Raw genomic sequence first — 21,467 nt, forward strand, 5'->3', positions numbered from 1 at the left:
AGCAAAAGTCTGGCCAACAAAACACTAACCTTTCCCTGTAGCAACTTGTTTGGCCATTTCTGAGAATTCCAAAGAAACAACGGGACATTAGTTACAAAACCTTCACCCACCTGTTTGAACAGCCCATGTTGTTCAAGGACAGGGATAATCTGAAATCATCTGTCCTTTCACTGTAGCCACCAAGTAACATCATGTCAAACCAAAGTGACTTTTTCATCAGTTCAGGGTCACTTTGTGCTTAACTGCAGGCAGTGAGGTCACCAGTTGTTTCTCACTTTGCATACAAAGCTCTATTTTTGTCTTTACTTCAAACAGCTGGAGCATAAACATAAAGCAAAGAGAATTAGCCACTAATACTGACAATATTTCAGTCCTCAAAGGGAGCTGAAAGTCGATATGAGCATTGAAAGGAACACAAAACTTCACCCTAAGCAGCACGTACTTTAGCCTGGGTTTTATTCCTGTATGTCTTTAATTAAATGTTCACATCAGTTAGACAAACACCATTTGACTAGTCATTAGCTTCAGACAGAAACACATTTATAACTCCTTGTTGTGCCCTGTGCTCAGTTCAATTACAAGACACTGTCACCAGATCACTGCACACTGACAGATGTTGCTGAGTTCACCTAAGATGCCACAGCAGATGGACACTTTTTTTAAAAAAGCAGACATTAAGGGATAAAAAACAGGACTGAAGGGAGAATTCCCTACCTGTGCTTAAGTTCATATTTCCCTGGAATTGCTAAATTTCCACGCCAAATTTCATTTGCAGTCCCACGGTTACCAGAGAACAGCTCTTGCCTTTAAAACTTACCTTCAATGCCAAATCACAGATATACTGAAACATTTCCCCTGGGGTAGGGCAGCCCACAGGCTGCTCCTGTTCCACTCTGTAAGGCACTGGTTGAAAAATAAAGCTCTGCCACAGAGGATAAGATGAGAATATATTTATTGGTTATAAAATATACAAGTGAACACCATCAGTTTGGTACAATCTCGTAAGAACAGCAGGTTTGGTGGTGGTGCTGGGCTCTGCCTGGCTGGCACTCCCCAGCAGTGCTAACCCCGGGGTGCCCCAGCCTTTGCAGGGATGTGCTCCAAGCAGGTCTGAGAAAATGCAAATTTTAGTGGCTCAACAGCATTAGCTGGATATTGATATTCTTTCAGCTTCAAGAGAAGCAGCTTTCTGGTAACTAGCATGATTAAGGACTTTAATCCAGGATGGGTTGGCTTGTCCTTTACAGCCAAGCATGGCAAAATTCCCTGAAAAACAGACACAAGGAGAGAAGTGACCCTCTGGGTGTGGTAGTTCACTTACCAGCAGCACAGCACAGGTCCCTCTGCACATCATGGACATTTCTTAGCTCTTCTTTTCTTCCCTGAATTAAAATAACAGAACATATAGGAGAGAGACAGGGTGATGGAAGTGGGAATGAGCCTTGCTGAAGCCATAAACTTGCTGCATCACGGACCTGCTGTTATTTCAACAAGCTAAGCCAGGTACCCAGATGTCAGTTAGCAGGAACATTGTTTTACTCTATTTTTAAATAAGACTGGTACTTTTTCATATTTGACTACCTGAAAATGGTTAGACACTTTGAATCCTTCTTTTATTACTTTACATATGTTTCTTCCTGTTATGCCTAAACTATCCCCCGTGTCAACTCTGCTCTGGTCCTCTGCTGTCCCAAAGTACAAAGGCATTATATATTCTTCCATTTTAATAATAATGGCTTGTGTTTATATTATGTTTTTCATTGCAAAGACTCCCAAGGCTATTTGCAGCTGGTTGGATCGAGACTATTCCTGTAAACACTTCTAATTTAAATAAGGTTTTACAAAACCAGGAAACAAGACCCTAAATCCTGATCCCGCTGGGGTCAAGAGGATTGGGGTTTTTTTGCATTATCCCTGGCAGAAGCAGCGTGTGCTTGGCAGAAATTCTCCAGCCTGCCCTGAAACGCAGCCCCCCCAGCACGGAGCAGTCCTGGAGCTGTGAAGTCAAATAATCCAAATACCTGAACCAGCAGGAGGAAGCTCATGGAGCAGAACATAATTACCCAGACTGGAAATCAGGGCAGACACACAGGTGAGCACCCTTGCCCTTAGGAAAAGCAAAACAGGGGCAGCCTGTGATCAGCCAGCAGCAGCTGAGTGCCACTGCCAGTCTCCAGCATCCCACCGAAGTGGCAGGGTGAGGACAGGACCCTCAGCCAGCGTGTCCCTAGGAGAGTGCTGGCCCTGCCTGCTGCTTTTTGTGCCCCTGGAGCAGTCAGGGCAGGAGGCTGAGCCAAGCTCCCAAAACAGCCAAGAGGATGGTACAGGTGTTTCAGGGAACAAAGTTTGGCAAAACAAACAAAAAAAAAAGAAAAAGATTCCTTTTTAATCAAAAAATTCCTTTCAAAAGTATTTCAGGCTTTGATGAAAGAATGAAACAATGAAGTTTCAGGACAAAAACAGAAAAGAAAACCTTAAACTTTTGCTTTTCAAAGGATGAAAGAAGAAGTAGCCTCTCGGGAATCAAACACGCACAGAAATGGAATCACTGCCTCTGCTCTAAAGACTGTGTTGTCCTCCCCTGGAATGGTCACAGCAATGAGCTTTGAAACTTCAACCCGAAATTGATATGAATTTCAGAAAAGCAGTAGGCAAAAAGTCCCCAATGCCCTGAAACCTGCTCCCCCTCCTTCCCCCCCAAAAATAAGAAACTGGAAATACAGCCAATTTTCCATCTGATCTCTGCTTGTGGGCCTGAAATCTGAATATTTTCTTGATTTCCTTATCACTCACATTACTCATCCAAACCTGGACTCAATAGCCCCTAGCTTTCCAGTAGGAAACATGGATCCAGCATGGATTTTCTGGACCAGTGATACCAATGGATTTCTTGCAGCAATACCAGGTAAAATTGTAATAAGGACTCTCCCAAACTGTTGCTTTCACTGTCCTGCTATCCAAAAAAATAAACAGTTCCTATTTCATTGCAGACTGTTTTCCTTTTCATCAACTTTTCAGGCTATGATTGTTTTTCCTCACAAAGCAGTGGAACTTTAGAGATGGAATCTTTATCAAATGATTCTCTTTTTTTTCTTGGGTTTTTTTTTTTTTTTTTTGTTAGGAAAAACAAGCTTCCTCTAGGATGAAAAGTTTGCAGCATGCAACTTCTCACTGGCAAACTGGGGTCAAAATCCTGAAATAACTCTAGTATTTCTCAGCATCCCTAAGCCAAGAGGTTTTCACACTGGCATTTGCAGCAGGAAATATATTAATAAGCAGTGTATAAGTGAATGTGGATTTTTGCTTTGGAGACACACCAGTAATTCTGCTGCATTTTCCAACCTAATAAAAAGCCAAAGAAACATGAAAAACCATAAAAAGCCAAAGAAACATGATAGAATAAATATATTTACCTCCCTTGTGGAAGATAATAGGCTTTACCTGGCAAAAACAGACATTTCAGAGCTGCCCATCAAGTCTGTGATATTTCTAGAGCACACAAGAACAAGTGATCTGAAAAGGAGAACAGTAATTACTGCATGATTGCAAAATGCTTCATTAAGAATCTTCAAAATCTTTAAGTTCCAATTCAGAAAAGTATGCATGAACTTGCCTGACTTTAAGAACGTGTTTAAATCCCCTAGTAATAATTCCGGAGTGTTCAAATCTTTGTCGTGAGCTGCTCAGAAATATCTTGGACTGAAAGTCTTTTCTGGTTACTTGACCTGCTTCTACCAGCAGCCAAGAATATATCTATCCATCTCTGTTGTTCCATGTTTATATGGCAACACATAAAACCACAAAGAACGTGGGACAGACGCAAACAGAGATGGTCCAGACCATTGCCAGGACCCACACAAGGTAGGAGAGCCAGCAGGCAGGCAGGACGAGTCATTGGCTCACCCGAGAAAAGTCCCACTGGAAAATCTGGCACACCTATGGTTTTCATCTGTCACAAGAGGCAAAAACAATCGGTAAGAATAAACAGAAATGGACTTGTTTCCATTTTGGAAAACTGAATCACTGGCTGCCAGGAAGTGGCTGGACACTGGCACGGGTGCATAGGATTGCGAGTGTCATTGCAGGGACCTTATCTACTCCATGCTGGGAAACCACTGGTTTGTTTAGAAGAAATTGTTAGTTTTCTAGAAAACCTCTTTCTGTCTGCCCTAATCTGTACAATCCTGGGGGAGAGATGCTACTTCTCTTGTCTGGCTGATGCTTGGGATTTGTACAGGTTTAATCTGTGTCAGATTTCTTCAGAGCACAGGATTGGTTATGAAATGAATTAATTTTACTTTCTTTGTCTATCAGCCACAGGTTACTACACTAAGTGGAGTCTCAGCAGTTTTCTTACCTCTCCTTTATGGATGTTTGAACACACTCAGTTTTTGCATGGGCAGTGTTTTCACTGCTAACTGTGCCAAAGTTCTGCCTACCCACAACTGCTCCTGAACAAGCATCCAGCACCACAAAGAATATCCCAGTGCTGGTGAACAGGAAAACACTTTTATCTGCAACAAAAAAAACAGACATAGGTTGTATGGAGGCAGGCTGAGGAGCCTTAGACTGTGATCCTGCTCCTCCAGAAGGGAGTTACAAGCAAGGAAAACATCTACATTTTTTAAATGGCTGTAATTTTAAGTCTATCATTAGTACAAGATGAAGTGACATCATCGATTGTTGGTCAGTGGAAGGAGGAAGCAAAACCCCTTCTCAAAGGGGTACAAAACCATGAGCAATGAGGTCATGAGCATCTTCTGTGGATTAGTAAGACACATTTAGGAAGCCAAGAATCCTGAGAGCAAAATGCTTAGTTCAGCCTTAATACAGTTTCCTTTCATGTGGGGAAATGACCGTCACTGGGCAAAGGGGATTTGACCATGGAGCAAGGGAGAGGTGCTGAGACAGCACATGGGGGAATAGAGGTGACATGCGCACTTTTTTTGTTTTCCCTGCAAACCTAGACATTCAAACCAACTATTCCTTCTCGGAAGGCCTCTCCCAGTGCCTCAAAGAAGTTGTAGCAGAAGTGCCTCCTGCTCTTCTCCTTTCCTACAGCAAGAAGTCCTTCCCCAGGTTACACATCTCAAGATGTGCCACAGTATTTACTTTCAGAAAGCCAAAAGCTCTCTGAGGAACCTGCCACTGATGTCTTCTCCCAGCATCCTGGGGGACAGCCCATCCTGAGAGAACAGAACCTGCACCAAGGAGAGCAATGGCATAGCAAGGTCAAGCTGTCAGAACACCGAACCCAGGATACACAAGACTGCAATATATGTGGTTTTCCAAAGCCTATACACACCAGGAAGTTCACATCCCATCAGTCTGAGACATGTATGTCTCCAGGGAATATAAGACCAGACTGGATGTGGGAGCCAAGTGTTAAAAAGTGGCTTCTGCAAGATGTCAGAGGATGCTGAATGCAATATGGGGTCAAGGGTAAGGGAAACATGAATGTCCAGGCCATGGGTGGGCAAAGGGGAGTGAGGAGAAGCAAAGACAGACAAAATCTTTTGCCTGTCCTGGCTGTCTCACACTCCTAAATGTGGGAAGTGTGTGAAAGTCTGGATGCAAGCACAGCAGAGAGCAACCACCCCTGCAAACAGACCTACATGTGAGCCACTGCAGTTCTGATGTGTGTCCTGTCCTGTTCTGTCCCATACACAAGCTGCACACCCCTCGAGGAGCCAGCACACAGCCCTAAGGGACCTGGGGCAGGACACACCACTGCCAGCTCACTCAGCCCTTGGGGAAGCTTGGATCAGAAATTTAAAACATCTTTGACTCTGGCATTTCGTTCAGCAAAACAAGAACAAAACATGTCCTTCTTCATTTTCCAAAGTTTCTGCGCCTTTTAGTATTTGGGGTAAGAATCCTCCTTTAGGCCTTAACCTTTATCATTTGCCTAGCCCAGCCTTTTCCACAGCTAGGAGTACGTGTTGAAATTAAAACTTCCTTAGAAAAACAACACTTTGCTTTAAAGCTTTAGAAAACACAAAGAAGCTTTGAGGATACTCCACCTGTGCCACGAGTGCTGCACACACAGGTGGCTGTGCTTCACCACGGGGAGGATGCTGCCTCCACTAACACCTGCTTGCTAATGGCTTTGGATAAATTTTTGGCGATGCAGCCAGTGTCCTAGCAAGAAATCTTGGCTGCTCCTATTCCTTAAGGATGCTGTACCAGCTTTGCTTGGCATTTGTTGGCATTAATTATAATTCAGTAGCACGCAGGCATGTAAGCCTGGGCAGCGTCCTTGCAAGATGATTTCAGCCACCCTTCTCTGTCTAGACAGACATATAAGGCATGCCCAGGGACAATCTGACAGTTCCAAACCTCTTCAGTAGTGAAATATAGGGTTTTTTTATCTTTTAGTGCAATGCCAGCAGAGAAAATCAGAAAAACAAACTTGGTTTTTTCCCCCCACATCCTTTGTAAACAATGGCTTCTGGTTTGCTTTTTCCTCCTCTTCCTCTACATTAGAGTGATGGTGTTAATTCTTCTTCTGAGGTGATAAAAGGCCTTTTTTTTCCACTAAGAGCTCAAATCCTCATCTGAATAGAATACAAACCCTCAGTGACTTTAATTGAGTTAATTTTAAGGGAGAACAATGCACTTGCCCTCTTCCAAGGGAACCTCCCATTTCCTTCTGCCAGGGCTCAGCAAGATTCTGCAGTAACTTTCCTTGGAGATAAAGTTTCCCCTGTTTAACCACTACTTCAAATGCAGTAAAACACAAAATACCTTAATGAACACAGATATCAAGTGGTTTTGTATGGCTGCCCTACCAAGAGACTGGATCCAGATCCTTATGTACTCGACTGAGGCTGTGCTCATGACAGCAACCTGCAATTACACCAGAGACAACCTTAAAAATTCACTTGTTAACTGGTTTTCATCAGCAAAATGACACTGGGTAACATGCTCAGTACAGACAAGATCCCAAAAGTAAGAATCCTTTGCTCCATTTATGACCCTGATTCACATTTAGGTGTTCATTGTTATGACAGTATTTATAAAAGCATCATTGTAATGCAGCTTGAAGGACCTTCTGATAAACCCTCTGGCTCAAAGTAAGTTGAATATGGATTTCATATATTTTGCCTGGCTATAAAATCAAGTGCAGATCTGTACGAGCCTGAAACAGCTCTGCAGGATTTAGAGTGGGGTGAATTTACAGTAAATGAGGGGAAAAGCTGGCTCTAGCTTTTCAGTTATTCCTGTTAACCAGAATTACTTCCCGCTTTGGAACACAGCAGCAATGTTGTACTTTGGAATTCAAAGCTAATCCAAAATAAGTCCTCCCAAGAGTCCTTTTGTTCTGGTTTAAAAGAAAGAAATGGAGGGGAGATGTGCCATGAATGTGCACCCACATGCTTCTAGCTGAGCATTATCTTTGAGGCAATATTTGAAGCACATCACAAAAGGCTGCAGAAAATCAGAGCAAAACCCTTCAGTCTACACAGATTATGTGATGCTGGGCAGATTCACCTGAGGGAATTCCCTGCACCTCCTCCTTACATGGCTGCATGTTCATTGTGTAACACAGGAGGCTGTTTCACCCATCAGGGTCGGTACCTGTGGAGCCCCACACGCCCAGCAGTGGCACACGGGGTGCTGGACCATGGATGCGGGGTGCGGGCAGCCACTGGCCTCTCTGGGAAGGGGTTGGGGCCACAACACCCCACCAGAGAAGGAACAGCAGCTGTGCTCAGGCTGTTGTGCAGAGGAACACAGGTTTGCTTGGAGTTACCAGCACCAGCTCACTTCATTGCAGAGCTCAGCCCAAAGCATGCATGACAGAAGCTCCAATGCAGCCAGGTCTTCTGGCCTTTAGAGTTCGTTTTTATTTCTAACTGTTCCAAGTATGTTTTCAATCCTGTCCATGCTGCAATTCAGGCTGAGGAAATTATATAAACAGCTCGGTTCAGCTCCAGGATCAAAAAGATACATGAGTTTTACAGGGATTCTTCGTTCTATTTCTTTTAAAACTAAATATTTGTTTCTATTTGTCTGGAAGAAAGAATGAGTAAGCTTGGTTCCTTTCCAAGGATCCAGCATGTGGGGTTAAAAAAAGAAGGGGAAACATCCCACTCATTATGAAATAGCCTAAAAAACAACAACAGGAAAAGAAAAAAAGCTAATCCAAAAACTTCTGTACTCTGAAAGGCTAAAAAAATAACTGCTGAACTAAACAGAGAACCAGAACGCTGATACTGCCAGAATTCAGTTAGGTTAGAGCCCAGTCTGCATGTGCCAGGTCCAGATGGCTGCTGGCAGCTCATGGGTGTTCCCCCCCAGACCCACACGTGTGACCATTTTTCCTGCTATTTAGTAGTAAACAACCTGTTTACAGAATTTGGGCAATCTTTTTTTTATTATCTCTTCTTTTTAAAAAAGGAGGATTCATTACCAAATTGATGTTTCACAATTCCTGTGATGAGAGAGACCTGGCCATCTTCAAGGAGCCTGGTTAGCAGGGAAGGCATTCCGGGATTCGATTGCTCATGTGTTATGGTTGAATGAATAAATATATCCCATCTTATTTTCAAATCTGGCATTTGTGGATTGATTCCTGAAGTAGCTACTTAGTCAGGTGAAGCATCATGGGACTCATGGTTAAACCACAAAACACTTTTTTCCTGCCTAACTATTTTAGCTGACTGAGAAACATGGTTTCGTAACATGTTTTTTTAACCAAAGGTGTCCTAAAGTCTCACAAAGACAGTGCAAGAGTTTTTGGACAGTCTTCATGGCTTCAGAATAAAAGATGTGCTTTGGTGCTCTCCTTTTTTCACAAAATCTGATTTTTAGAATGTGATCATTTTAGAAATCTCTTCTCATGGGAATATGAAGAGGTTGAAGCTTCACAAACTGTCTCAGTGTTGGTCACGAGAGGGTTCTTTTTCATGGCCCCTTGGGGTACAATGGGTTTAAACAAATATTTACACCATGCCCACACCTGCAGCAACCTGAGCAGCAGGGATGCACAAGGAACTCAGTCCAGCTGAGAAATCAGCCCTTTTCTGAGCAGCACTGCAAATCCCTGCTCGGATACAGACACAGACCTACCCCAGCTACTCCAGCCTGGAAACCCATTTTGATCTGAAATCAGTGAAGAGAGCGTGCAAGGTAGACAGACCTGGATTTTAACTAGGAGAAAGAGAAAGGAGGTGCTGGGGTAAGAGAAAGACCCCCAGGGCTTGCTGCCCACCCAGGGCACAGCGGGGCTCACCCCGAAGCTCTGTTGAGGTGGAAGAGATATTCGGGTTCCACAGAGAGCACGGGCCCAGGAGGGAACAGTGAGGCTGGACACTGTGCACTGTCCCTGTCCCTCACTGGGATATCTGCCACCACCTGGAAAAAGGCTTCCCTGGGATAGCAGAGGCGACAGGCAGCCAGTCTCCTCTGTCAGCAAAAAGGGCAGGCAGGGCCAAAGGGAAAAAATGCACTTAAGGGCTTGAGTATGAGAGAGATGGTCTGCAGCCGAGAGTACAGTCTTCAGAGGAAAGCAAAGAAATGCCCTTTGAGGTTCTCTTTCTGCTTTAAAAAAACACAACAAATCCTCAAAGCCAAAGAAAAACAGATTTTTTTTCTTTGTCTGGAAACAACGGCTGCTTATTACAAAGGTCTGATCCAGGCACCCCGGCTGACCTCCGAGGACTTTGAGTCAGGTGCCAGGATGGCTTAAACCCAGGGATTTTCTCTTCCTTGCGCCATAAGGCTGAGGTACAACCAGTCACATACCCACTCGTGTCTCCTGAGGCAACCAGTTCATCCAGAGCTGCTGCAGGAGAGGGAACCAGCATCCAGCAGACATTTCACCAGGGGCACTGATTCAGGAATTAGAAAGTAATCTCCGATTTGAACCAGAGCCACAGCCTAAAGAGACCTGCTTCCTCCACTTTACAGCAAGGTTTATTATGATGGTTTCCATTAAAACTCCCTCTCCCTGGCTGTTTCTTCAATGTCAGTTTAGAATAACCAAGGATAAAGTTAAATCATCTTTTAACTCCTGTTTACCCAAATTTTGGCGTACACATTTACAAAAAAAAATGGTCCCTATGGCTTTCCTTCATCCTGTGATTCCCATTGCCAGCCTCTTTCAGAGAAAAAAAAAGCTCCAAACTAAAAACCTTTGGTACAAGCCTTAGAGCCAAAGCTGCAGTTATAATACAATTCTTATACTGATGGAAAGGATCTCCCACCAAAGACCCCAGCATCCATTCCTGTCTGTGAGATGCACTTGTGCTATGCAAAGCAGAAAGCCACAAGAAGTTTACACTTGAAAAGAAAAACTGAACACCAAGATAATTAGCTTTTTGGGGTTTTTCTCCTTCCTCCCCTCTTAAGTGGCTCAGTGTGTAACACCAAGATGCCTGAACCAGTACTATGGTTTACTTTCCTTGTGTTACCAAACCATCCAGGATTTAAATGTATTCTTTGAAATACATCTGGATTCCTGGTTAAAATGGAAAATATAAATTTGGCTTACAGAAAGAAAGCATCACCTTCATCATCTGTCTCTCTTCATTCTAAAAATCTCAGGAAGTCAAAGTTTCTCCAAAGGATTCCCTGAGGTGACCCACCACCCATGCCTGCTTGCAGAGTGGTAAATGAGGGGAAACCACTTCATTTTGGTGAAATCAGGGGATCTGCATGCCTGGACCTTTACTTTCCTTTACACATGGAGAGCAATAAAGCAAAGCTATTTCAGCTTTGTTCTGTTTTTTTCATTAAAACAAAACAAAGCTATCTACAGGATGGAAGAGGGGACAGGCTGTTCTAAAATAATAAATCAAAGCTACACAAAGACCCACCAGCTTAAGCCAGATACTGCCCTCTAGATTTTAACCAACTCCAGCTGTGTCATAACACAGGACAGCTCAAAAACGGATGTATTTTCAGATGATCTGGCCTCTGACTAGAGGAAATGAAAGAAATGCACCAGAGCCATATTCATGGAATATTTTAAGGACAGAGTCCCAAGACATTTGGCTGTTTCATAAGGGTGATTTGCATTGCATTAGCAGATTTCATCCCCTGAAGTCACCATCACACAAGGAGCTTGTCACTCCCCCAGATGCTGGGAACCAGCTTTGGTGCTGTACTATGCTGACTGCCACCTCCCTGAGGAATGAGAAAGGCATTAGAAAAGGAAACTAGAGGGTGAAAGAATAAAAAAAAACATGATAAAACCCCAGCTGTGACCATCTTAAGTTGCCGGGTCATTTGGGAATAGGAGTGCTGCAGTCTGGTGTGCACGTGAGCAGGCTGAGTCAAGTAATGAAATAAATTACACCAGAACTGAAAAGATCAAATGAAAAGCACCTCCTTTGGAGTTTGTAGAGGAAGAGATGGAAATAAGTACTTTCTCACAACAAAGGGCTTGGGAAGAGTTGTGAGAAAGGAGGGTATTAGAAATTATCCTCTGCGTAAATATTGGAAAGATTAAGGGAGTTGTTTTCTCTTTTAATTAGTGGTATTTAACAGCTTCCTGTTTAGTTCTGTGTTTCAGTTATGTTTCTTCAGCTTGTACAAAACCCACTGTAAACCCTCCAAAATACCTGTCTGTGTGGCTGAGCTGGGCTCCAGCACCTCCAGGAAAAGCAGAGACGTCAGCACGGCTGCAGGATGGTTCCTGTGACCCTGCCTTGCAGCTGGGCAGAGGATGGGGGTTAGATGCCATTGCCAAAACTGAGGGAGAGGTGCAGCCTCGGGCAACAAGCAGTAATTAGGCATGGCATGTCTGGGACATGGAGTTCAAAGTAAAACAGATGTGTGTGCATCTTCCTCAGCCACTGCGCTGGCCAGCAAGGACCTCCTGGCTGATCCCGAGTGCAGGAAGCCTTCCCCTCTTTCAGGGTGGTGAATAAACCATGGGTCCTGCTTCATTTCTCTGCTTAAACCTCTCAATTCTGTATTATTTAGCAGCTGCTAGTCTGAAAAAGAAAAATCTGAACCAGCCTAAGCATCTTGTAGGTGATTCCTACTTTTGCCACTCTCAGTACTGGCTCATCAGGAACACCACAGGTGTCCGGAGGCTTGTGGACACACACAGCACTGGCAAGAAATGAAAACACTGAATTCATGGTAGATCCCAAATTACACATTCAAAGTAAGTTCAGGGCCCTACCTGAAGGCTGGGGCAACATATGTAGCTTTAGATGCTCTTGTGCTTAAAGACCAGCACAAACAAAGGAGACAAACTCACTTAAAACACAAGGAGTGGAAGTCAGACTTGATAAATAAAAATCCAGTGGAGAAATACACATTTTTTTGTCTTCTACTTTCATTCTTAGGAGTTTCTTGCAAGAGAAATGAATGAAAATATTTTTAGGTAGAAAGTCTAACTTTCCAGTTTAAATAAAAGTATGTGTGTAGAAAACTAACTTGAGCTGTTTAAGGTATTTGCACCCCAAAACTAAGTAACTGCGTTCACAACCTTTTCTTGTGAAAAAGTCAATTTCATTTTATATATAAGGAACATTCTTCTTACTTTTTTTCATTCTTGTTCTTAATCAGGCCAACATTTTATGTGTTTTTACCAAAAAAGTTTGGTCTTTGAAGGAGAAAAGCTAACTATATGCTAGCAAAAAAGTCAGTGTTTAGTGGGTCCTAACAGTTTTAAACATTACTTTGAATTTTTTTGTGAATCTGCTGACACCAGAATGTATAAAACCTGACACTTCTGCCCCTCTGGTACTGTCATTCAACAATCCCCACTGTGCACTTCATGCATTTTTACCATTGTGCTTAGCCTGCTTGTTTTCTTTGGGAAATGGCTGGATGAAACAAACCCAAGAAGTCTTTTGGGTTTTTTTCATTAGGATATTGGCATTTGCTGTTCTGGCTCTTTCAGGTGAAGCAAAGTCATCAGACAAAGTGTTAAAAAAATGTTGTTCTGTTTTGGCAATGAGCAGGCTTCCTGGGATAAGCAGAAGCATAAAAAGGACAGGGGAAAGGCAAGAAAGCAGGCAAGAGGTTTCCTGTTCTCAGACATGTGGTAGATAGAGATCTGCACGTACACACATCCATACCTCTTTTACAACCCTCAGAACACCCCCTCCAGTTCAACTCTGAACTCTCAGAAGCAAAGACACTTAGAGACATGTGATCAAGCAGGCAAAGGAGGGGAGTCTTCTGTGAGTGGTGGGATGCAAAGCAAGTCACGTAACTTGGAGATGAGATTTGGCTGGAATAAACACAGAAAAAGTGCATGTCTAGGGCTCTGACTGCCTGGGAGAGGATGAATAACACTTGTTCTGAATTGTGAGCAATACATAATATTGGTTACATCAGGTGGAGTATGAGTCCTGGGCAAATGGGTATCACCTAGTGCTGGGGTTTCTGGTTGTCCTGGATGTCAGTCCTGGCTGTATTTTAGTAAAGGGAACCTCTAAGCTGATGAATGTTTTTCTAGAAAACAGCCCTACCATGTTTATTGACATGGTGTGTCACATAGCTGATGAACATGGAAGTGCACAGTCCAAATCCTGACTTTACTGATGAAAATCTGGGGTAAACTAACGAGGGAATGCCATAGAGTACAACTAAAAATTACATATTTTTTCCTTGGGCTTGAACAAACAAGAGAGTTCCATCCAGTGAGTCAGTCTCCCCCAACTGTTATTACTCCTATTTAAAAACAACCCCTCTGACATTTTGTTCAACATCTACGTGAGCTGAACTTTCAAAGGGAGTGAGAGGACTGGGAATTTAAAACTTTCCTGTTCGTAATATGGGAACCAAGCAGAAATCCCCACATGCTGCTTTGGTAAGTTTGTCTCTCACAGACTGAATTTTATACTTCAAAGGACAAAAAGAAGCATAGCCCCCATTTAGCCTCCAACCCATCCCAAGAATAAATCACAGGAGTTCAGTGCTTCTTGCTCTCAGTGAGTATACAGCTGTTTTTTCTCTCAAAAAATTTCTCCCAACCTCCCAACAACTTGCCCAACACTTGGCTGAATCTCCTCTGGCACAAAACCTGCTTTCAGGACAGCTCACCTCATTTTCTGCCAGCATCACTGGTGGGGAAAGAGGAATGAGAAATACCCACACATCTCACTGGTACTGAGAAGATCAGAGAAGGGGCTGCAAAGGATCTGGCCATGTCTCTGCCACTTTCTCCCAGTTCCAGCTGTTTTCCTTGAGCCCTCATTCCTTCCCAGCTCCCTGCAGCTGTCACTCGCTCCTCTTTTGTTAGATTTTGGCTTTTTTAAAGGTTTCCTGCCGTCAGCTCAGGTCCAGCAAACACACCCAACCCCCCCACAATGACAAACACGGCTAGTGGGTGAACATCCAGCCGATTTTTTCCAGGGCCTTGTTATTGAGGATAGACTCTTCTGGAGGACTGCTTGTTGCAGGGATTGTAACAAATGAGGTGTGTGTTTACCTAACTAGAGCCAGGTGTATTGGGATTTAAAGGCCTTTCCTAAATAGTGCTGTTTAGGAAATGCCATTAAAAATTCAAAAGCATAGGCCATAAATTAATATAAATTAAAATTTTTATCCACATCTCCTTAGGCAAAAAGAATGATTCTTGGTTTTGTGAAGCTCAACAAATTACAGGAGGGATCCTGCCCTGAGGTACAGATCTGCTGATCTTCATGAAACCACAGTCTGACTCAGACAGCATTTGGCTTGCAGACAAACGTATTCAAGCAAAAGTAAGAACCTCCTGCATTTAAGCACACTACATCATCTTATCATCTCATTTCCCACCCTACATGTTTTCAAGGGGGAGTTACATGCCAATTCAATTGCTATCTTTTTAATGTCTTCCTAAGTTCTCTATCACAGACTTACTGTGTATTTTGTATTTTCCTGCTGCTGTGCCTTGGATGCACATCAGGTCAGGAGATGCTCCCTTAAGACCACCAAGCCCCAGTCCCTGGGCCAGGAGAAGGAAAAAAGCAGGGAAACCCCCTCAGGTTTCATATGCCAGGCTGCAAAGTGACAAGCAGCCTGGTTTGCCACAGCCATCTGGGTCTGATGCTCAGATTGTTCTAATTCCGGCTGTAATGTGATCATCTCAGGAAGGATGTGTCTCCTCAGAGCCATCTTGTTAATCCCAGCTGCAGAGGACAGAGAGCAGCAAGGGAGCAGGCAAGGAGGCAAAGACTTCAGGGCTTCAGGATCACTCAGACACGGCAATGCCAGCACTGGCTTCACCCAACTGTACTGAGTGGTGCAATCTGCAACCTGGTGTTCTGGCAAATGTTTTAGCTTCCTTCCAATTATAAAAAAAAAAAAAATATATATATATATATCTTGTGGTTTTCCTCCATGGGTTGATCTGTGGGTGATTTAAGGGATTTAAATAGACAGAAGGGAATTCAAATATATCTGCTGACTTCTGTGTTGTGTGGATGATTAACTCTGAATCACAGATGTTGTCAGGAGGGGCAGGCTATGAAACCCAAGTAGCATTTTACTTATTGTTATTGGAAATCGTGGTGGTGTTCCTTGTATTGCATCCAGATCTAGGAGATGGAGGGGTCAGGACATGCACATATAACATATGCACATATAACAACAAGAAAGCATTCCCAGCCCTAAACTGTGAGCTCCACTACGCCTTCCTGAGCATTTATCAATCTGGGAAGCAAGAGGAAAAGCTCACTTGCAACCAATCTGAAAAAGAAACAATTTAGGAAATATCTCTAAACTGGGCAAGACTGCAACAAGCACATTCTAGCCTTGTCTTGTTATCTTTGTTTTTCTCCAGACCTTATCACCACCAAGGAATTTAATCGCAAAAATGACAAGTAGCTGAAAGTATGAATCAGACTGGCATTGAATAATAAGCCATAGGAAAAAATCTACCTACATAACCTTGGCAAATACAAATATAAGGAGTCCCCCAGAGTCTCAGTGCAGACTTGGGCTGTGTAAGTTTCCCTGCACTGAAATCTCCACATCTGGATAGGCTGCAGCTTCCTGGAGGCTTTGTGTCACCCAAGGTCAAAAGGGTCTGGGATTTTTAAAGAAAAGTTTAGACATAAGCTCATGTTGGGCTCTTGAATTTTCAGATAATTAAGATTATTCACTGGTGAACATGATAACAAGCCCCAGCACAGGTCTTCAGCCCATGAAATAGAGGAGTTGAGCAGTGAACTTGTGCCCATCCCTGCGCAAACACCACAGCAGGGGAAAGGCTGAACCCATGCCTGAGCACTCACATGGGCACCTGCCCTTTTGTTTGCTGTTGACAAGAAATTTGGCCCTCTCCCCCTAATTTTTTTTTATAGGACTCTCATAAGGATCCATCTCCTTCATCAAGGCACTGAAGAACACCAATATGATGAGCCTCACCCCTCCAGGCACATTTCCCTGAATTCTCCTTGTCAAACCATGGCAGAGAGCCCTAACAAGGGGAAACCCTTCCCTCTGAGCCTTAGCAGACACATATAGAGGTATTTCCCTGTTCTCATTAAAAGCAAGGAATGCTTAATCTAACTGCCACTACTTTCAGGCTGCTTCAACAACATGACTTATTACACTATACTTCAGATACGTGCTTTGAGGAGCTAGAATTCTTATCTTTAGATGTGCTGATAGCACAAAGAAGCCTGGCTGACTTACTGAACAGCCCTATGCCTTTGATAATAGTATTTGCCTTTGCTGCTTTTGTGATTAGAAAATTTGCACAGGCACAAGGCCTGGGTCATTAAATTGAAGGATTAAATTTCTGACTCTGATTACGCTATGAAGTGCCAATCTTTGTACTGCAAAAGAAAGCACTTACTCGCAACCAAATAATATTTTCAATCCTCTCCTTCAGGCTTACCAGCCTCTCTTCCATCTTGTAACAAGCCTGATGTTCTCTGTAGACCTTTTGTGCTTCAGGACAATAATTTTGAGGAAAGCCCTTAACCAAGTCTTACAGATAATTCTCAAACTTCTATGAAGCAGAAAAAAAAAAATACCAACACACACACCTCCCCAAAAAAAACAACCCCAAAAGCCCCACAGCCACTCCAACGAAGAGACAAAACCCATGGAGAAGGGGTCTAAGGGTTCATAAAGGTTTTGCACACACTTTTTCTGCCCTGAAAGAAACCCTCAGCAGATCTGGACTGACTCTGGAGCACACTTCATTCCTATAGCCATTAAAATTCCAGCCTGTGCTCTCCTCTGCCAAAACATTCAGAAGTTACTTGCCCTGCACTACCCCTTTCCAGAAGCATCAATACCTGTCCTCCTGCTCATCCTCACAGGGAAACTCCCAGGCATTAGACAGACAACTCTTATCTATAGCTTAATCAGGCATTTCTGCTGAGCCTGCAGTGCTCCCCAGCAGGCTGAAAACACAACCTGCGGGTCTCCACCACGCCTTTATGTTTGCCCATCAGTCAGTGAGAGACACAGATCCCCTGACAAATGCGAGCCAGTCCATCTCTCCCAGGGAGCGATGCTGGCGGGTGCGGGACAGCCCGTCTGTAGCACATGGCAGCATGTGGAGACACAGGAATTCTGTTTGGTTCAGCCACGTAGTTTGATGGAAACAAAGAAGCTGAAGGATTACTCTAAACGTGGTTTGAATCAGTGGGAGGAAGGCACAAGTACTGCAGCAAGAAAGAAAGAAAGAAAGAGCACAACAGAAAGATAAAGATCTGCTGGGTGCCTGTGCTGTAACTGGTGTCCTCCTCCACTGAGCAAATCCACCCGAGCGGTGCCTCTGAACTCACTGGACAAGATTCACAGCTCACAGAGCTGCCAATTTCAGTTGAGTCATGTGAATTCATCCCCACCAGCTCCTGCCCACCCCAGGAATCTGGGCGTTCCAGCCTTCTAACAGATGTCTGGACTGGCACAGGTTCTACTGGGTCTTTCTACGGTGCCTCAGAGGCAGGGAAAGTGTTAATCATGCAAGTATTGAACATTAATGCTATGCCTGACTTCCACAGAAATCCAAATCCTGGTACATATCTCCCATGTCAAATTCTTTATGTCTCCTCTGACCTTCCTTTAGCCAGCACAGAGCAGATGACTCTGGAAGCGTGAGGGCAGCCTGCAAAGGCAGCATCCTGGATATAGCCATCCATCAGCTTACAAGCACAGGACTGAAAACACTTTAACTGTTCATTCAGGCTATTTCTGAAATTATTAATCCTAGAAGATCACTATTAAAGTTCATCCAAACATGATTTGGTTTGCATCGCATGTTTGGCACGGATATTACTATATTAAGAGATCATTTTTTGGAGATTATACAGTATTTTGAATTTTAAAAGAACAAATAAAACATAAAGCCACTTGAGACAGGTAAAAGTCTGGTTTTCTGTCTCTGATTACTCTGGGCTCCACAATGTGAGATTTCTTTCATTCCAGAAATCATTGGAATACAATGCTTAGTAGAGGTCATACATGAAATTGCTTACGCAGGCACTTACTTTCCTTCAAACTCCTAAAACCTCTTTTTGTCCTCAGTTCCTTCACCCTTCCATAGGAATCTCATTTCTCCATGTTTTTCCATGCAGTCTGGGGATTTCACTATTGCATCAGCCCTAAGTCTCACCCTAGTGAGCATCCAGCATACTTGAGGTGTAGACGGAGCAGCCACAAAATTCATTCCCAATTATTTCTTAGCAAGATGCTCTAAACAAAATGAAGTAAAATTGTGGTTTTCCTTTGTTGCATTATATTTCTTGCTTATGATTCTTCAAAACAGATACCTTGCCAACTGTTTCTGGATCAGAAAACTCTACAAACCTTTGCCCAGTTCAAATAGCTGGTTTCATAAAAGACAAAGGGAAACACAACCACATTGTGGTTTTCAATAGTAAAATGTAGTTAAACTGATGCTTGAACGAGAGTTAAACTTCAAGCTGAGCTTTACCACAGTCTTGGTGCTGCCTTCAAATTTATATCCATGCTTGAAGATTGTGGGCCAAAGCTTTGGCAAGTGTGAATTGGCCATCAGTGACTTGGCAGAAGATTTAGCTCTGCAACTGCAAGGAGAGAGCTCACCATTTTAAGACAGATAATAATTGCAAAGCTCACATTGTCCATGAGCAACTAGAACTCCTCTTCCTTAAAGTACACAAAGATATACTAATACAGAAAATAGTGATTTAATTCTGGTAACTCCCCTGTGACAGGAGTGTCCAAACACTGATGATGTAGCAACTCAGTCAGGGTCCTACAACTACTGCATCTTAAAATCAAGAGGCCAGGTGTGTGTCACTCCCTGGAATGGGCACATATAAAGAGGAAACACTGCCCTTCTCAGGTGCATTCCCATGGGCCTTCATAATGGGAACAAAGGACAGTACTTTTAGACTTTTTCAGCTCCAAAGTTCAGGGGAACTAAAGGGAGCTCAACCATCTTACCCTAAACTCACAGCAGGGACACTCTGCTGCAGGAGCAGCGGATGGGTGTGGGATTTGGTGGTTAATACTGGAGGGACTTGGGAGCCCTCCAGGTTTACCAGCAGGACATGCTGCTTCTTGTCCCAGTGCCTTTGCCTTCTTTCATGCCAGCTATCTCAAACCTGCTTTGGAAACCTGAGCCTCTGTTGTGCGTAATCAGGTCAGGTTTCACTTGCAAACCTCTGTTCTTTCACCACAGTGTGTTTTTAACAACAGCTGAGGACTCAGGCAAACTGCAGAAGCCAAGGTGAGGGCCAGGCTTTTTTGGGGTGCTCATCCCCTGCAGCATCTCTGTGCAAGCCGTGGCAATGCCCACCCCTGCTAAGATGACTGGGCTTCAGTTTTCTCCTAACAGAGGAACCAGCACAAAGCACAAGTAATTCCACTAAAATAAGAACAGCACTAAAGACCATAAATGAAATAATGCAAAATTAAGAAGATTGCAAGGGAAAAAAGCAGCATCTAAAATGGACATACCCTGTCTTTATACAATGCTAAGAAAACTTGTGAAATAAATAGAGCACAGCCTGCAATTTGGCTGTCCTGAGACCTACCATTTTAAAGCTTTAGTTAGAAAGAAGCAATGATTCCAGTGCTGTTTGGATTACAGAAGATGCAAAGTTTTGTGCACATTCTGACGTATTTCTGCACTTTATATATATGGGAGATAAATTATGTGTGCAGCAACTAGTACAAATAAATGAACCAGAGCCAGAGCTCTTCTGGAGGGATTTCAGGGACAGCAGGCCAGGACTTACTTGGATTCTATTTCAAAACTTCCTGGAAAGAGAAGCCTCTCTGCACATCAAAAAAGCTGGAATGGAGTGAAAGCAGAAGCATCTCTTTGCATCAGTTAGTGTCAACCTTTAAAACCTTGCTTCCACACTCCCAGAAATTGCTGAGACCTTCGAAAGGTCACTGATGAATATTTTGGGAAAATGAAAGAGCTCCAGACCTTGGGGGGGAAAAAAAAAAGAAAGCAGTACCTGTTGAAGTTGATGTGGTCCAGCATGACATCCTCAGGTGCTCTGCCATCTCACTGGATGATATAATCCTGCTCAAGCAGGAGAACAGGCTGGTGCTGCTGGAACACAGCTCCCTGTTCACGCCTTGCAGCTGCACGGGATGGGAAGGGAATGCTGCTCTGGCAATGCACAAGGTCAGGTTCTCAGGGCATCTGGCCTCGATATAAAGCTGAGGGTGAAAGGAAAATGGCAAACATATCCATTAAACCAGCCAGGGCAGCCGTAACATGTGCATTTGATCATCGTTGCCTGTAAAGGATTTTTGCCAATGAAGAGTTCAGAACATTTGGAAAGTCACTGAAACATTTCCAGTTCAAATAAAAAGGTAAACCAGAAATAGCATCTGCAGCCATCCATGGAGACACCATGAAGTGAGATATGAGTTGTACAGTGCCGTAAAAACGTTCACTATTCAAAGTCTTTAGGGAGAAGGGTAATCAAGGAAGCATCACAAAGTAACTCTTTTTTTATGAATTCAAATAACTCTGCTTTAAAACCAGGCTTATTCCATTGAAAATACAGAAAACTGAAGTTATTTCAGGGGGCTTTGGATTAGGTCCAGTTATCTAATAGAATCCACATCTTTGCTCTCAGATAGCAGACTAGGCTGAAATTCTGGGGGCTGAAACTCGATGTCCTGACTACATGACCTTATAGACTAAATACCAAGGTCCAAGGCTTCAGCAAAGCTCTTCATGCAGGGACTGAGAGATGCCTCTGACCTGTAGTTCAACTCTACAGACCAGCTACAAAACCACACTCCAGCTGAGTGCGTTTTCTGCCCTGCCATCACTCAAGCAAAGCCAAATTCATGTGGCAAGCATTAGTTTTAAGGCATGACGCTCTGCTGCTTTCCAACATGTGAAATTCCAGTGCAGAAGGAGAATGCACAGCTAGTCATACAATTCCATCTCTGCACGCAGGGCTGTTGCAGGCAGCCTGTCATGTTCACTGAAGGGTTTCAGATGCACAAAGGACAGATGAGGACATCTATAATCCTGCTGCCTTCATTCTCCTACAGTGTAGAATAACACTCTTTGCATCAAGAACTTAAAACCT

General features: G+C 43.4%; 2 protein-coding genes across 2 annotated transcripts in view; both read right to left on the bottom strand.

The window, feature by feature from the left end:
- LOC125332481 (cell migration inducing hyaluronidase 1) overlaps positions 1–21,467 on the bottom strand; it is a 106,321-nt gene that overhangs the window by 56,491 nt on the left and 28,363 nt on the right. The window lies entirely within an intron of this gene.
- The window catches only part of LOC125332729 (cell surface hyaluronidase-like), a 43,928-nt gene continuing 23,396 nt past the window's right edge, over positions 936–21,467 (bottom strand). The window contains 6 exon segments of the mRNA XM_048317958.1: positions 936–1,177; positions 1,179–1,266; positions 3,414–3,440; positions 3,443–3,513; positions 4,358–4,514; positions 20,370–20,577. Coding sequence (XP_048173915.1) covers positions 1,063–1,177; positions 1,179–1,266; positions 3,414–3,440; positions 3,443–3,513; positions 4,358–4,514; positions 20,370–20,577 — 666 coding nt within the window. The 3' untranslated portion in view covers positions 936–1,062.

Source organism: Corvus hawaiiensis, chromosome 13, assembly GCF_020740725.1.
Source record: "Corvus hawaiiensis isolate bCorHaw1 chromosome 13, bCorHaw1.pri.cur, whole genome shotgun sequence".
NCBI classification, from domain to species: domain Eukaryota; kingdom Metazoa; phylum Chordata; class Aves; order Passeriformes; family Corvidae; genus Corvus; species Corvus hawaiiensis.